Source organism: Coffea eugenioides, chromosome 8, assembly GCF_003713205.1.
Source record: "Coffea eugenioides isolate CCC68of chromosome 8, Ceug_1.0, whole genome shotgun sequence".
NCBI classification, from domain to species: Eukaryota; Viridiplantae; Streptophyta; class Magnoliopsida; order Gentianales; family Rubiaceae; genus Coffea; species Coffea eugenioides.
Window position 1 is genome coordinate 10,067,660 of NC_040042.1, and position 18,697 is coordinate 10,086,356.

At 35.3% G+C, this 18,697-nt stretch overlaps 2 protein-coding genes, 1 long non-coding RNA gene and 1 pseudogene across 3 annotated transcripts in view; 1 reads left to right on the top strand and 3 right to left on the bottom strand.

Moving 5' to 3' along the window:
- Positions 1–6,985: 6,985 nt before the first annotated feature.
- On the bottom strand, positions 6,986–8,482 carry LOC113780206 (putative disease resistance protein RGA3). The gene has a single exon (XM_027326019.1). The coding sequence runs from the start codon at positions 8,480–8,482 to the stop codon at positions 6,986–6,988; it is 1,497 nt and encodes a 498-aa protein (XP_027181820.1).
- Positions 8,483–8,521: 39 nt separating this feature from the next.
- On the bottom strand, positions 8,522–9,910 carry LOC113780207 (putative disease resistance protein RGA1). Its single transcript, XM_027326021.1, has one exon. The coding sequence runs from the start codon at positions 9,908–9,910 to the stop codon at positions 8,522–8,524; it is 1,389 nt and encodes a 462-aa protein (XP_027181822.1).
- A 110-nt stretch (positions 9,911–10,020) lies between these two features.
- The window catches only part of LOC113781164, a 65,918-nt gene continuing 57,241 nt past the window's right edge, over positions 10,021–18,697 (bottom strand). The window contains exon 3 of the long non-coding RNA XR_003469555.1: positions 10,021–10,057. This is a non-coding gene — a long non-coding RNA (uncharacterized LOC113781164). The remainder of the gene's footprint in view (positions 10,058–18,697) is intronic.
- Positions 14,193–18,697, top strand: part of LOC113781163 — an 87,241-nt pseudogene continuing 82,736 nt past the window's right edge.

Below are 18,697 nucleotides of genomic sequence, written 5' to 3' on the forward strand. Positions count from 1 at the left end.
ACCAATCTTCATTATTTAAAGGAAAAATCGTTCAAAACGTCCATCACATTTTACAAGATGACTTTTTTCGTCCCTCACTTTTAAAAGTGTAATTTTACGTCCCTTACAAATTTATATTGACCAAATTTGGTCCCTACCTAGGTTTCCGACTAGTTTTTACCGGAATCCACCACGTGACTTGCATGTAATCATTTTTTAAGAGCAAAATTATCAAATCAAATTTTTGCATAATCTGATTCATAGTTCCTCACATTTCACAAAATAAATTTTTTCGTCCCTAACATTTTATAAAATGAGTTGTTTCGTTCCTCACATTTCAAAAAATAAAATTTTCCATCTCTCATATTTTTTAAAATGAATTTTTTCATCTCTCATTGATCATGTATACGAATAGTTTTTTTTTCTATAAACCCACGTATATGTCTATTTGATTTTATCTGAACAGTATGAATAACATGTAATTTATCTCTATTGGATTTTATCTATACATGCTAATCGTAGTTATACACATGTTATTCAATAGATATATATAGGGGTTTTAAACTAATAATTTTGTTTGAAACCCATGTATATATTTATATGATTTCACCATTTGAACCTATTCAATATTTGTGACATTTCTCTTTTGGTAATAATTTATTTATTAAGTTGTATAATAAGGTCATCTAATTAATGGGTCTTAACTCGAATTCTATAATTGTGCTAACAAATTTCAGTTTAAATCTGAAATTTCTACTCGACACTTTTAAGACCAACAGTTGAATTACTTGCCTTGTGATTGTATTAAAATTTGAAAGTGTCAATCACTTATTTTTTTTGTCATACTTTTCTTTTGTTTATTTTTTCTATCCAAATTTAATTCGATATAAACACTCGATAATATTTAGGATTAAATGTCTTCTTTATTTTCAAATTTCGAGTAAAAGAAAATGAATATAAGTGAAAAACTAACAATTTTTTTAAACTCATGTATATATCTATTTGATTTCACTTGAGCAATACGAATAGTGTGTAATATATCTCTATTTGATTTCACATGCTATTCGTACTATTCAAGTGAAATCAAATAAATATATACATGGATTTAAAAAAATTATTCACATACATGATCAATAAAAGATGAAAAAATTCATTTTAAAAAATGTGAAGGATGAAAAAATTTATTTTATGAAATGTGAGGGATTATGAATCGAATTATATAAAATTTGATTTGACTAATTTGCCCTTAAAATATGATCATGTGCAAGGCATGTTGTGAATTCCGATAAAAAAACTAGTCGGAAACATAAGTAGAGATCAAATTTGACCAATGTGAATTTGTAAGGGACGTAAAATTATATTTTTAAAAGCGAGGAACGAAAAAAGTTATTTTGTAAAATGTGAGGGACGTTTTGAACTATTTTCCCTTTTTTAAAATACTAAATCTGTGAATGTGTTTTAACTGTTATCCATTAGTTTCCTAAAGTATCATTTTTCTATCAAATACCAGCTCTTTAACACCCATTTTTCATAAATAAATTTATTATCAGATAAAATAAAAATGTACCCGTTTTCCAATAAATAGCTATTTCCAATAAATAATTGGTGTTTCATTAAAAAAATGGGTTTAGTTTTATTTTATCCAATAAATAAATTTATTTATGAAAAATTGGGTACTCTGTTCTTATAATAGAGAAAAGCCATAAAGAGCTGGCGTTTTATGAGAAAATGGGTACTTTGTTCTTATAATAGAGGAAATGTGACGCCTCCACATCTCCCTAAGGCGAACCAAAGGGTATCCGCGGGACGCCTGCCCAACTCTCGCCAGGACTCAAGCAATTCCATTCAATTTAAAACCAAATCGAACATTTCGAAGAGAACAACATGAATGCAAATAATGCGGAAGCGTTCAAACCTAACAGGTCACTTAACATGTAACCAGTACATCGGGTAATCATAATACGACTTAAATTCTAAATACACGTCAGGGCCCAAATTTTTACATTTCAATTCCAAAAGTACAACACAAACCAGGGCCTAGCCAAAATATAGTAGGAATCTTAAACAAAAGTACAACGAAGGGTTTCTCCATACTTCTCCGAGATGCGGTCCTGTTAAGGAAAACAAATCTACAGGGTGAGCAAAACGCTCGTGAGGCCAAGAACACACATGCAAGCATATTGCTCAAATAACAATCTCAATTTACAAGTCAAGCAATAATGCTGCAATAATTAACAATTCGAGCGGGAAAAATAAACAGAAACAATTCAAGGATATAGTAGCTCTCAGGAGCTGAGTTCCACTTGCACGAGCAATAACCTCCACGAATTGACACTCCGTCAATCGGGTAGGTTTAGTCCGTAGAACTTCACTTAACCTGTCCCCTTTCACCTTACATACCCCTGTATCGGGCCCGCCTGTCATTAGTTTGTGGCGATACTATTCGAGTATGCCAAGCAAGACCTCTCATTAGGTCAAGCTTATATATCTCATGGTTCGCCAAGGTTCCCGACCAAGCCCATGCCGGCTCGAGTCCAAGGTCGGCCAATGAGATTTGGGCGTCCCCCATGTGCACTTGTGTGTCGAGGAGATTCACTCCAACGACGTATGCAGCTAGCATACCAATACATTTCATTCATTCAATGCATTTCAATCATTCATTCAATGCATTTCAATCATTAAAATTTCATTTCTAATGAGAACGAGTGTGGTAAAGTACACACTCGACTCCACTTTCAAGATTTCCAATTATTAATAACAATTAAACATGTAACAAGTTTACATACACCTGACACTCACCAAATATTAGGTGTGAGTAAGGTCAAGGGAAGTTCAAGCGTCCACCGGGGAATCCTCTTGAAGGTCCTCGTGTGTGCCTGAGCAAATAATAGTGAATTTATCATTCACATCCCAAATATCGAGGAATAATTCGTTCACTAGCATTAATCGAGGGAATTCCGTGAAAATGAATCTCAATTACTCGTAAATCGAGGTTCGAGTGGGGTTTGATAACGTTCAAAAGTATTTAAGTCTTTATCTAGGAAATCGGGGATAAAACGTTTAGATAATATCAAAAGAATAAAGAGTTCTTGAAAAACTCTATTTCCTTGAAATTGGAAAATTTCAGTTTTATTATGAATCTTTGAAAAATCGTAACTCACTCGGCACAAGTCGAGAATTGGAAAACTTTATACCGTTGGAAACCTCTTAGAAAGTACTATAAGTTCCTAGAAGACACTTTTCCATGAATCGAAGTGGAAAGTGCTCAAAAATGAGCTTGAAGGTACAGACTCGGTTTACAAGGCAGAATTAAGTTGGATTTCGGCCAACTTTGAAAATTCGGCACGATTCACACGTTGCAAACCGGCCTCTGAAATTTGTAACTCAATTAGAGTTGCAAGTGAGGTTTATAGCAAAGCAAGCGGATCAAGAATCGGAGTTTCGAGTACCGAGATACGGTAGCTCAAAGTTGGGGAAATTCAAGACTGGAGAAGAATTTCCAGATTTGAACCTCCAACACTAGAAATTTAATTAGGTATCGAAACGAACTTGGATTGGTACCAAAATTGGCAGTATTTTACTCCTATATGAAAGGTATCTCTCTATCAAATTTCAGGGAAAAATACCCTCGGGAAGGTAGTTAACTAATCATCCAAAGTTCCGGAAAATTTCTAAGGCAATCTGCCTTTTGACTTTCATTTCCCAATTCAAATCGTTTAACCAAGAAAGCTATCCAACCATGGTTCATTTGTGAAATAAAGGTCTAAGATACATCCATGATACCTTTGGTAATGGTTTAGCATAAAAAATTTCAATTAATAAGATCACTCCCGGGTTTTGTCCCAAATCAGTCCAAATATTACGTTTTTCCAAAACAGGGCAGTCCTCTTGTTTTGGTCACAACTCAGTCAATTTAACTCGGAATTGAGCATGGTTTATGGCGTTGGAAAATAAATTCATAGGACTAAAAGTTCACAGAAGGAAACGTTCTGAAATTTGGCAAGCAACCAGCTCGAAATTGAGCCTCAAGTTGCTGCCTCTACAAACCATTCCAGCAGATCCGAGAGACAGGACAGCTATCTTAAAACGAATGGTTCGGCTCCTACACATGGAATCAGAATACGCATTTTATACCGTTGGAAAGGTATGGATGTCTAGTTTCGAATGCCACCAACGGCACTCAATTTCGACGTCGGAGGACAAAGTTATGGTCAAAATGCTACCGCTGGACAGGGTTATCCGAAAATAATTTTCCAGCTTGCCTAGTTCACGAATAAATTCATTTGCCCATCTAAACGTTAATGTTTTCCAATGAAAATTTTTACACATATAACATAACATATAAACATCAGGTTCACGCCAATAAATCACCAAAAATTGGCCTTATCATGGCCGAACAAAACAGGGGCAGTTTCGGAAATTTCTTGTCATGACCTCAACTTTGAGTTTCCAACAATAATACTCCATAAATCCATCATTTTAACCACTAAACTACCATTAAATCCAACATTAATCCTCTAATCAGCAACAACCCAAGTGTGGGAATTCATAGAGCCCACTTTTCAAATTTTCCAACAATATCAAGCCATCCATACACATGCAATAGCTTAAAGATGTATTTCTACCATCATAATCCAAGTTTAAGGTGTAGGATGAGGTTATACCTCCTTAGTGCTTTAAACCAGAAATTTTCGGTCCTCAAGAGGCTCCAAGAAACCGTGAAATGCAGCCCTTTAGTTAGCTAGATCCAACCTCCAAGTAGTTTGCTAGATGGTCTTCAAGTTTGGTGAAGATTGATTGAAGTTTTGTGGTTAATTTGATGAAGAAATTTGTGAAGCAAGGGAGTGAGAGAGAGGGAAGGCTGGCCGGCTGTTGGTGAGAGAAGAAAGAGTGAAATTTGATCAAGGTTAGCTTCCAAGAGAAGATTAAAATGAGTGGTGTAAATTCACTCCAAAGTCAACCCTCATTAGGGCTCGTTTGGTGCGTTTAGGGCTCGATTTCTCTCGCGTTTGGTTCACTAGTGCACTAAACCTCTAATGTACTTATGTTCATATAAATATTATTCACTCTTAATTGTCTCGAAATAAGGGTCTAAAGTCCCTCAAATAAAGTCGCGCGTATGAAAACGCGTACCGTCAATTTTAACGCTATAACGCGAAACTTCCGATAAATTCTTATAACGATTGCACTACTAACTATCACTTGAGTATTTATACATAAGATTACCTATTTTAGGACCATAGTACAAGTCTCCAATATTCCAAACTTATTGTGCTCCTACGCGGTAAAATCTCCGAGCACTATTCACTATTTTTACTAAACGCACTCCAGGAAATTAATTTTTGAGACGAGTCACTTTGAAAATATAACGAAATTATATTATCATGTATTTAGGTCTAATAAGACTAGAAAATATTTCTCGTGGTAAAAATCCAATTAAATAATTTATTAAGCCATAAATTAGGCTTAAAAATAATAGTTTTTACGAGTCCTCACAGGAAAGCCATAAAGAGTTGGTGTTTTATTGGAAAACGGATTTATTTTATTTTATCCGATAAATAAATTTGTTTATGAAAAAATGCATGTTAAAGAGTTGGTATTTGTTAAAAAATGATATTTTAGAATACCAATGGATAACAGTTAAAATACACTCACAGATTTGGTATTTTAAATAATGAAGACTGTGATTTAAAATACCAAATCTGTGAATGTGTTTTAACTGTTATCCATTGGTATTCTAAAGTATCATTTTTCCATCAAATACTAACTCTTTAACACCCATTTTTTCATAAACAAATTTATTTATCGGATAAAATACAAATATACTTGTTTTCCAATAAAACACCAGATTTTTATAGCTTTCTTTTATTATAAGAACAGAGTACCCATTTTTTCATAAAACACCAGTTCTTTATGACTTTCCTCTATTATAAGAACAGAGTACTCATTTTTTCATAAACAAATTTATTTATTGGATAAAATAAAAATAAACCCATTTTTCAATAAAACACCAGCTATTTCTTGGAAATAGCTATTTATTGGAAAGCGGATATATTTTTATTTTATCCGATAAATAAATTTATTTATGAAAAAATGGGTGTTAAAGAGCTGGTATTTGATGGGAAAATGATACTTTAGGATATCAATAAATAACAATTAAAACACATTCACAGATTTAATATTTTAAATAATGAAAATTGGTTCCGTTTGAATTAGATGTTTTTGGGGGTGTTTTTAAAAAACAGCACTGTAACATTTCGAACGTGAAATACAAGTATTGTACATATATGCTATTTCTTTCCCTTTTAGACCAATTAATTTGACTTTTGTGCTTTCTGATAAAAAATTTTCATTTGTTTTTTGTGAAAATGCAAAAAAAAATTTATTTATGTATAAATCGAAAAAATTACTAATTTAATTATTGGCACTTTGCTCATACGTTGGAGGACTGAGAAGAAAGCCGTGAAGAGTTGGTATTTTTATTAATGAAAACTTTTCCCGTAAATGGCCTACTCTTTATGGCTTTCCTTCATTATATGATCAAAGTACCATACTTTTTTGTATTTATCACAAATTTACATATTGTGACTGTGAATTAAAAATTTTTCGAGATCATATTTTCGTTAATTAGTCTTTTTTTTCGTACTATCGTTAGTTTGAATGAAAAATTTAGTTGCATGGTGTTTGGGAGCAACTTCTAAAGTAACTATATAATCCTAAATATTTTTATAATTGCTTAGTATATTTATGTCATGGGTATATATTGTTGGTATGTTATTATTAATTTTATTAGAAAATTATAGTTTTACAATTTTTTAAATGTAATAAAGCAGTTGGGAAACAATGCACAGTGAACGGAGGAATTGGAGGGGAAAAAAGGCTGAATCCGTAGACGTCTTGTTTGGTTTATCTCCACGAGTATTACCATTGCAACATAACGTCCGTGAGCTCTTCATTTTACAAATATATGTGTCATGCTCTTAGTGGTTGCTTACGGTAGGAATAGTCAAAGGCTTCCTACCATAAAGGTTTCCGTTTGAAGCTTGGAACAATATTTTAGTGTCAATTCTTGAAGAGAAGTTAGGTGGTTTCCAAACCAGTCCGGCACTAAAGTTAGATTGGGAAAATCATTCAGCTCTAGTTTTTGTAGTGTGGGCAAATATTTGACTTCCTCTGGCAGAGTTGTCGCGTTTGACCTTGAAATGCGTAGATGAGTCAGGGATTTGAGGGCTTTAGTCCCCATTGAGAGACTCACCAAATTATAGCATTCGTTGATATTGAAACTCTGCAAAGAAGCAAGGCCTCGCAATCCTTCTTTTGGCAGAGACTTCAGCTGGGCACAGTGCGCGATGGCCAACTCCTTCAAAGCCGTGAGGCTAGCCAAGCTTCTGGGTAAGGCTCGAAGATTCTTCATCTCCCTAATTTCCAGGGATTCAAGAAGGCTAAGATTTTGTAGCATCTCTTCTGGAAAACAACTCAATCCTTCAATGTCCATAATTATAAGGGATTTAAGACTAGTGAGATTGGAGATTGAAGCCCATGCCATGTTCGGGCAATTCCAGACAAGTAACTTCTTTAGGGATGGGATACGTGGCAATGGCAATGTCAACGTTGGACAATAAACAAAAGACAAGTATTGAAGTTGAGAGAGTACCCCTGGAGTATTAGCAGCACCTTGGACTTCTCTTCCTAACATTCCTTTTAGGTTGGGCATCCTCGTTAACCGCAGTTGTTTCAACAATGGGGACATTGCAGCAACAGCGGCAGTACTCTCCTGGGCCCCAACTATGTACTCCGCTGCACTTTGGAGGACATAAACATTTGTTACAGTTGAAATCCAAGGTGGAAAAGATGAACCATTGAAGCCTTGTATATGCAGCAATTGAAGATTGGGGCAGGGTTTCAAGGCTTTGAGCACTTCCACATCATTGTGCCTTTCAAACATTCTTTCAGAATCCCAATCCAAATACAACTTGCGGAGACTCTGTTTTTGAATTAAGCAAGCTTCTTTTGCATCTTTTTTGTCTTCAACCCTCTCAATGTGCCTAATTGATAGCTCTCCTCTAAGCATATTTAAGTCTTGCAACTCACTTAGTCGGAAGCCTCTTTTGCCACCCAAGATGACCATACTCAACGTCCGTAGGCAAGTCAACTTCCCCATTCCACTTGGCATGTGAGTCAATTCCAAGCACCTTCGTAGACAAAGATGTCGAAGATTTCTGAGGAATCTCATGCCTTTGGGTAGACTTTGAAGTTCAGCACAATCATTTAGGTTTAAAATTTGTAAGTTCCACAAGTCACAAATTGAATTGGGTAGTTCAACAATTTCAGATCTTGAAAGATTTAGATGCCTCAAATGTTGAAGGTTGCTTACTACAGGTGGCAACTTCATAAAGTGTTCTTTCAACCACATTGACCTTACAATGAGCGCCCTCAAGGAACCACATTTTGACAAGAAAGAAGAAAACTGATCAATGCCTGTGCTTGTAATAGGAAAAGCCATTGTTAGCTGATGTCCCAGAAACAACATCATGGTTCTTTTTTACTCTGTTCCACCGTGTTTCACCTCCATTACAGATTGAGCTAGATCATGGACAAGGTCATGCATGTTAAAAGTGAGGACACTGCCAAACTCATCTTTCGCCATAGCTTGGAACAATGATCTATAATGTAGTTCAGTCAGCACAGCATCACCAACATCTTCCACTTCCATCGTTCCATTAGATGAAATCAATCCATTTGCCATCCACAAATGTATTACCTCTTCTTTTTCAATTTTAGAGCCCTTGGGAAATACTGCACAATATGCAAAGCAACCTCTCAACTCTACCGGAAGATTAAGGTAGCTTAATCTCAATGCGGGCAAGATATGTGTTTCATCTTCAGGTAAGTTCCAAAGCTCACTAGATTTCACAAAGTTCCATTCAGTTTCTTCTCTCTTGAATCGTAGAAAGCCTCCGAGAGCCTTTGCAGCTAGTGGAACACCACCACATTTTTTCACAATCTCTTTTCCAATGGCTATAAGGTTAGGATATTCTTCTGCCTCTTGACGACCAAATGCCCGTTGCCTAAACAATGACCAACACCGATTGTTTGACAAACTTGACAGATAATGTGTCTGTAATGTGCCCATTATTGTGGCAACCTTCTCCACATGAGTTGTCGTGACAATTGAACTACCTCTTGATCCGCATTCCAGAACAGATTTCAGTTTCTCCCATTCCTCTCGATTCTCATTCCAGGCATCATCTAGTACAACCATGTATCTTTTCCCTCTCAACAACTCTTGAAGTTTTCTTTGAAGAGGATCCATGCCTAGGGCTTCAGCAGAAGTCCCTTTTGCAGACTCAATTAAGGCTTTTATTATCCTCTTCACATCAAAATCCTCTGAAACCCAAACCCAGAGTTTTAGCTCAAAATGCTCAATTACGCGCTTATCATTGAAGACCAATTGGGCAAGTGTTGTCTTTCCAAGGCCTCCAACACCCATTATAGGGAGTACGGATACATTTTGGTTATCGCTAACTTGATTCACCAATATTTCTACAATCTTATCTTTTTCCTCGTCCCTTCCTAGGACTAGATCAGGTTCATTTAGCAAGGGACCAGTCTCACGTGTTGCAGTGGAATCAACCAGAAAGTGGTTGCTCCCGCGCTTTTGATCACTCAATCCAAGCTTTATTCTCTCATCAGCAACTGCATCAAATTTTCCAATGATTTTCTTCATCCTTGCTCCAATCCTGTGCCGAAACCATATGTTTGATGTTGCTGGAAGACAATCCAATACATTACAACATCTGTTTTTGCATTTCGGTTCTCTCGAGACTTCGGTTGCATAATCATCTAATATGTCATCGACTTCATAAGCAATAAGATTGAGCTTCTGCAGCCAAAGTTGAATTGCCTTGTCAGTAAATTGCCTGCTCGGCATCTTCAATCACTGCTTTGGTTGTTGATAGCAAGCTTGAAAGCTTTTGTATCTCTGTTTCAATACCACAAAGCAATCCAAGCTCCTCCTGGATTATGGGAATTCAGAAATTTTACCAGACTTTCCAATAACGCTTCCATCAAGTGTGACCTGAAAATTACAAAAGAGGAAATGGAAAGTGAATGTTAATTAAGTTCTTAGGGGCAAGGAGAGGGATGTCAAAAGGAAAAGGGCAATTTTTTTTTTTGGGTATAAGGTATATGTACAAAAAGCTCGATATCATCAAATACAGAAATGAAATGTTTTAAACCTTATGATAACAAAATAAAATAAAATAAAATAAAAAAGGTTCTCATAGTTGACAGCCATCAGTCACCTGGCATATTAATCCCAAAAAAAAAAGGTTGCGAAACCCAGAAAAAATCCTGTAAAAGATAGACTAAAAATAATCAAAATCTGAACAGATAGGAAATTCTATATATGGTCCCTTCAGACAATTATTCCTACAATTTTAGCTCTTAAGAAACGACAGTGGTTCAAATTTTAAAATGATCGAAGAGTCTAAAAGACTAAAACAATTATTATTTCACCATCCAATGTGAATTTAATTTGAGAATATGACCAAAAGGACTCTTAAAATCTGCCGACAAGATAACCAAATAACAATACCTTCATCAAGTTTAAATATTTATATATTTTACCCTTCTTACTTCTTTCATGAAAATATAGTACTCAAAATAATTATATACAAAGAAACACGGGTAATGTACAAAGCACATGCTTCCAAACTGTTGTATCAAAACATGAATAACAGGAAGCCAAATCCCAGCCCTAAAGGTTATTTGGCAGCAAACAAGAATATACTCGTAGAAGTAATGTTAAAAACACAACACAGAGGCTATATTTTGAATCAAAAGACGTGTTTGATGAAGCGAAAAGAAACTCAGCGCTTACTTTTGAATGAATGAGTACTCTGGCAATAGCTGATCTGTAGAATTTGCAAAAGAAATCGCTCCATATGGTGAAGCTACGATTTAAAAAAAAAACTTTAAGTTTAAGAAAATGAAACAAAATTCAGCACTTACTTGGGAGAAAATGAAATCTCTTGTAATAGCTGATGATCTGATGAACGTGCAAAAAATTCCCAGTATGTCGTGCACCTGCTCACTCAAAATTTAAGTATAAGGAGAAGAGAGCATTCAGAGAAAGATGATGATTTCAACCAAAATACAAACCATAAGTGCAAGACTTTTTGCAATGGAGACGGTCCATCGTAACGGACAAAGTAGTAGTAGCAGGTAAGGGGTCACTATTTTTTTTTTTTTTGTCAAAGGTCAACTTCTATATATAAGGGGTCACTATTTGTTATTGAATAAAAAAAAGTAGAGTGAAATTGCTTATGAGTTTCCTGGCCGTGTTGTATTACAATAAGTGAACCTGTTGACTTATAGACTAGAATTTTTCCAAGCAATGGAATAAGAAAGTAGATCGAAATTACTACATGACTACAAGATACTTAAAGTAAACTTTACTTTGATCCCTTAAATAGTAGATACATTCCACTCAACTTTTAAACTTTATTTTTAGACGCTTTACCTCCTAAAGTTTAAAATACATTGCACTTTAGTTTTGCACACCTTACTTTCTAAAATATAAAATCCATCCTACAAAAATATCAAAACTAATGAAATAGTAAGCAAGTGATACTCAAAGTTTAGGAATTAAAACTACTAGATAAATTTCATACTTTAGCTATAGAGTGCCAATGGTTAAAATTTAGGGCAAATTCCACTTTACCCCCCTGTGGTTTAGCGTTTTGTCACATAACCCCCCTATGGTTTCAAAAGCTATACATAACCCCCTTATGGTTTGGATTAAAGTGTCAAAGTAACGGAAATAGTCACTCGTAACGGCGCCACCAAAAATGTCAAAAATACCCTTATGTAAGGTTGAAATTTATGTATTAACCAAGGGAGGTTATGTGTATGTTTTGAAAATCATAAGGGGGTTATATGGTAAAGTATTAAACCATAGGGGGTTATATGGTAAAATATAAAAATCATAGGGGGTTAATGTGTCATGTATTTATAAGGGTAATTTCGACATTTTTAGAAGTTCCGTTACGAGTGACTATTTCCGTTACTTTGACACTTTAATCCAAACCATGAGGGGGTTATGTATAGCTTTTGAAACCATAGGGGGGTTATGTAAAAACGCTAAACCACAGGGGGGTAAAATGTAATTTACCCTAAAATTTAAGAACTAAGAGTGGGGTGGATTTTATATTTTGGGTATGATTAGTCTATTTTGGGGAATGAAGGGAAAAGAAAAGCAAAATTAAAAAATTTTTGTGTTTAAAATCATAAAATCATAGCAAACATCATGTTAAAAAAGATGACTAGTCTATTTTGTTGAATCTTGTGATCATTAGTGTAGTTTTGTTATTTATTTGTGTTGTCTAATTTATTAAATGTGAACTTTGTGAGTGATAAAATATGTGTATTAATTATTTCTAAATTTTAATTATTTTTTTTACTAATATAATTTATATACATGTATAAGGGATATTTATGGAATCAAAGTTTCATCTCTTTTTTTAAAGTACTTTTTTAATGTTACTTTTTCTAATTGGACTAATTTTTTTATCAAAATCTTAACCTTAAGAGAGGTTTGTGTAATTTTACAAACTTCAAGGGAGGCTAGTGATATTATCAGTGAAATTATCCCATGTTTTTTAACTGTTTAACGTGTTGAAGTGGAAGTTTCAGGTTCAGGATGTACCATGGTCAAAAGTGGCTCTACCATAGGACCCCGTCTCTGTTTGGAACCCGAAAGGCCAAATAGAATTAATACATCATATCAGAAATCCAAACTTGGCCCAAAAAATTTTAAAGTAGAAAGTTTCGGGCCATTATTTATGTATTAAGCGTTCTTTTTCTTACTCTTAAACCAACGTGGGATAAACAACCTTATGCCTGAATCTAATAATCTCTTCTTCAAGTCACCTAATATAATCTACTATTCACAAATTTTACTATTTAAATTTTTAAATAACCAAATTAATCTTATCAAGTTAAATCAAATGAGTGTAATTCTTTATTGATTCAGTAACAGGAAAGACTTGTCATTGTGCAGTTTTTGGAAAATGAGTAAGATGTACCTAGGGCAGTTTTTTAAAAAACATTTGGGCAAATTACATTTTACCCCCTGTAATTTAGCATTTTTTACATAACTCCCATATGGTTTCAAAAGCTATACATAATCCCTCATGGTTTAAATTAAAGTGTCAAAGTGACGGAAATAGTTACTCGTAACGAAACTTCTAAAAATGGCGAAATTATCCTTATAAATACATGACACATTAATCTCGCATGATTTTTATATTTTACTATATAACCCCCTTATGGTTTAATCCTTTACCATATAATCCTCTTATGGTTTTCAAAATATACACATAACCCTTTTGGTTAATAAATAATTTTCAACTTTACATAAGAGTATTTTTGACATTTTAGGTGACTCCGTTACGAATGGTCATTCCCGTCACTTTGACACTTTAATCCAAATTAGAAGGGGGTTTTGTATAGCTTTTAAAACCACAAGAGGATTATGTAAAAAAATGTTAAACCACAAGGGGGTAAAGTGGAATTTGCCCAAAACATTTTATTATACTTGTGAAAGGAACACTTATGGGTGCAAAATGTTCCCACAAGAAAGTACAAAGCTGGGATTGTTCAATCTCATATTTTCTCGCAATTTTACTTAGTCTTGATCGCAGGAGGAGGAAAAAGACCATGGATTTGTTGGTTCCGCAGGTTTAGCTTAGAATCTTCCTCTGCAATTTGAAATTGATTGGCAGTCGACATTTATTAGCATGAAGAAATGGTTCCTGCACTATTTGTTAGTTCTTGTGCTCTCTTTCTCGCCAAATTACATTTTCCAGAGTAATTTCCTCAGTTAAATGTTAAATCCGAACTTCCATTTTCCTTCATTCCCTCCGTTTTAACGGATCCAAGCTCAAAACTTTTGTAATTAGTTCTGCCAGCCAATAGAAAGTGTGGATGCATGACATGCTGCATTGCATCAGGATGCACGAGATCTTGAGCCTTTAATTTTTAGGTGTATATATCCTCTTTTCTTTTAGTAATGTATAGCTTAAATCAGCTAAAAGACACTAGACTCGCGAAAGCTCCACCATTCAAGGGGAGTTTTCACAGCCTAGTGACTGATTGGTCACCACATGCCCAACTCCAGTCCCCACATAGATTGTTTCTCAGTCCCCAAGTCTTCGACTATGCGACTTGTGAAAGCTGTAAATCTGAAGTAAGGAACAACTGAATAGTGTTTAAACATTTCGTGTAACCCTTGAGATGTTCTTCTGAAGCCAAAATCTATCATGGTGAAAATTAGCACTCTGTGATCTTTTCTTTTGCATACTTTTTCCTTGGAAAGCATTGGTGGTTCTGCTCTCTGACTTTTTAAATTTTTCTTTTTTGATTTCTCCAAAGTTGCTTCATCAATCTGTTATTGCTTCAGATTGTTCTCTTGTGGGACGAGCAAAGAAGGTGAATCCCACCTTGTTGAATGGAATGAGAGAGAAGGAGCCGTCAAGAAGACATACTCTGGTTTTAGGAAGCTGTCACTGGGTGTGGTGCAATTTGATAGAAGGAATCGTTTCTTAGCTGCTGATGATGAGTTTCAGATTAAGTTTTGGGACATGGACAATAACCACACGATAACTTTCACCGATGCTGATGGGGGATTGCCTGAAAGTATCACTTTTGAAAATAACCATATTTTGTTGATAAGCCTTTTACTGCAACTTCGCAAATTCAAAATTAATGAATTTTTTTTGTCGTTTCAGGGAAGTCCTAGCCCGAGATTCAACAAAGAAGGATCACTGCTTGCTGTTACAACAAGAGAAAATGGAATCAAAATATTGGTGAATACAGATGGACAATACTTGTTGAGGATGCTGGAGAGCAGAACATTCGAGGGATCCAGGGCTTTCTCTGAACAAGTCAATGTTAAGTACCTGCACTTCTCTTTTTATTTGTTTTCTTTTTTTTGCAGAAGGCATCACATGATTTATTTGCATTGTTTTCTGCAGCCTGCAATTGATGGTTCTTTGGGCCCTATTGGTCATGTTGCTGCCCCTGTTGCTTCAATTCTTGAACGAACCGACAGAATTCAACAATCATTATCCATTGGAAATCTTGTATTCTGTTTTTCCCATTCCATTATCTTTAAAAATTTTTGTCTTTTAATTGATGATTTCTGTCTGTACATCCATCTTCAATGTTGTTGCTGTGCTCTGTTAGACTCACTCATTGATCTGACTCATTTACAGGCTGCCATGGATGGAAGCACAATAGCTGATGTCAAACCAAGGATTTCAGATAATGCTGATAGAATTAAATGCTGGAAGTTTTCTGATATAGCTGAGGCAAATCAACTCAAGACGCTAAGGTTGCCTGACCCTCTGGCTGCTAGCAAGGTATATGCATGGTACATGGGTGGGATCCTCACTTTTATTGAAATAATTTTCGTTTTCTTGGGAAGGCATTCATTGTAGGACAGAATTTGATTGCATAAGTCAACTTAACCCAGCCAGTGAACAGCATAGCATATCCCACTTCCTGTTTTATGTAACATGTCCCAGCAACAATTTAGCGCCTCCCAACCAGTTACCCTATAGCCAGTTGCCAATTTCGCTAGCTGCATTCAAGCCACCATAATGACCAAACCTCTCAATCACAGATTATCTCCTTTCTAAAACCTTAAACCTCTTCCAAAGGCATAAGGATGAGAAAAGTGGAGAGAGAGAGAGAGAGGGTGAGTTAAGGTTATTGATGTATATGCATTCAGGTCTCCTGATGAAAATGTATTTATTGTGCCTGGTGTTGGTGTGATATCATGTTGCGCTAAAAAGTTGAATGAGGTATTAAAGTGCTGCAATCGGAAGTTGAGGGGGTATCTGTAACCAGTGTGTAAGTCTCAGTGTCAAATGCGATTATCCTATATTTGATAGAATTTCTTGCTGCGTGTAATGCTTTGAAAGTTCTTTATCAACGGATACCCTTGGTACTTTTGTTTAGCAAAAAATATGGGAATTACAGATTTTGCGTTTGCTTTACACAAATTCTGGTCTTGCTCTGTTGGCGTTGGGCTCTAATGCTCTTCATAGGCTCTGGAAATGGCAGCGCAGTGAACGGAATCCTTCTGGAAAGGTTGGATTTTCAGCATGTTGTTTCCACTTCTGTTCTCTTTTCCTTCGGTTTAACCTTATCTCATATATCCCATTTTTTGTATCTTCTTTCTTCCGTGTTGTATGTTCTGCGCATATCAGTCTATTGCATCCATCATTCCTCAGATGTGGCTTAGATTGAATAATTGACTTTGTTTTTTGTACAATGATTCCAGACCATGCTTCTTATTTGGGACCATTAATTCCATGAATTTTTGCACTTGTGTTATCCTAACTGAAATCCCTTTGTTTTATGGTTGCAACGAACTAATGCAGAGTTCTTTTATTTAAACCATTCCCATGTTGTCTTGATTGAATTTGAAAATTCATTAATTTGTTCCTGTTAGGATAAGCTTAAAATAAAACTACAGACAAATTACGTCTGATATTGATGAAACACTAAAATTGACATATTTGCCAATTGAGATTCTGTCCATGTAATTCTTGAATTAAAATCTCTAATCACGCATCTCAATCTTTTTTTTTTTTGTTTTTTTATCAACATGGGAGGGTTGGTACGGGAGAAGCGGGGAGGGGGGACAATTGATTTAAACTCAGATTCCCTAATTCTTGAAGTATCAACCTTTAGTTATTTATATATTTGACTGAGAGTTAATTCTTTTATTGGATCTGTCTAATGATCTAAGTGAAGCCAAACCAGCCGAAGAGTCACCCACATGCATTGCTTTATCAAGGAATGACTCTTACGTCATGTCTGCACCTGGTGGCAAGGTCTCTTTGTTCAATATGATGACGTTTAAGGTATGTTGTTACCCTCTGCACCTAATGCCATTGTGCCCATTGTTTGCGTTGTCTGACCTTTGCACGACCTCTGCTGATGGTTTAAGATGACAAATCCAATTCCTTGAATTTTGGTCAGGCATGACTACTTTCATGCCTCCACCTCCAGCAGCTACCTACTTGGCATTCCATCCTCAGGACAACAATATTATTGCTATAGGAATGGAAGATTCCACTATACAAATATACAATGTCAGAGTTGATGAGGTAGATTTTCTTGTCATCCCTTTGGATCTGTGCATATTATCCTATTCCAAAGTGCTGATCATGTTGCTTACTTAAAGAAATTGTTTGTTTAGCACTTCAATGGATTTTAGATAAAGATAATGATGCTGCCGCAGGATGTTTTGAAAGTGAAAATTTTTATGCATGATTTTTGTTGCAATCACTTGACTAATTCTCTTTGTCTATCTCAGAGTACATCTTTTGTTGTTGAGACCGCCCCGTTGAAGTCTTATACTTAGCTTTTGGAATAAAGAAGCCTACAGATCTGTTGATTACGATCTTTTTCGTATATGGTAGCAGCTTCACTATCGGCTTGTATGTCTTCTTTTCCCCCTGCTTGGGATGGAACTATCAGCTGTTTTTCTTTTTCACACTTGTTTTGAATTATAGGTTAAAACCAAGCTTAAGGGGCACCATAAACAAATCACTGGGCTTGCTTGATTGAAATTATCTCCTTTACAATCTGTAAAAATGTCAAGGAGCTAACTGCTCATGATTGGTGCACCATATTGTTTGCAGCTATGTATCTGGAACATTGATGGTTGGGAGAAGAAGAAAATGAACATTGGTGCACCACCACCCCTAATTGGAGAAACTAAAGTTCAGTTCCACAATGATCAGTCATGAAAGTCAGATTGCTGTTTATGGCATTCAACTTGAGTGTTTGAATTCGGTGAGTATCTGCAAAGTCCAATCTCTCTCTCCCTAATGCAACTTTGGTCTCCTATAATTGGATCTTTCCCTGAAGAAACTAAGGACACTACCAGAAAGATCCAAAGAGACTGTTGACATAGTTACCATTTCTGCCTTGGGCATTTTAAGACTTTTCTAAAGACACTGTTGCTATTTTATACCATTTGCTCCATGGTCCCAATTGTTTGCATCCATAAGAATGCAATACTAACGTGCACTTCTTTGATTGCGGTATATAGTTTCATTAAGAAGAGGAAGGTGCAACTGCTGAAAATTGCAATGATTTGAATTTCCAAACTTCCCACTTCCACATCGAGAATTTTTCAATCATATCTATTAAGAATTCTAATTTTGCAACTTCACTGCATAGGTCCAGATCTATTTTGAAAAATTTCATGTCGGTCCAGATCAATTACTTGACATGCCTAGTAATTGGTTAACGCTTTTAAAATTCATCAAATCTATCATGTATATATGCATATTAGTAATTATTACCCTCTCTTACATGTATTTTTCGTATTTAATCTTACCTACACTTCCTTGTATTTATTTATTTTCCATAATTAATCTTACATTTTCAAATGTGGATGGTCTAAAGTAATAACATTACGAAAAAAAACTAGAACTGCAATCAAATCTCAATAACTTCTTCATTTAATCCAACCTCTAGCAAATCATATCAACTGGGTATGGTATAAATTGGGTACTAGTGTTGGCCTTCTCCACACTTACAGGATACTACACAAATAGTTTATTACGTAATCTTCGGGTCCAGTAGGTCGCAGCCCAATATAGTTGTATTACTCAATTTTCAGGGCAGGGAT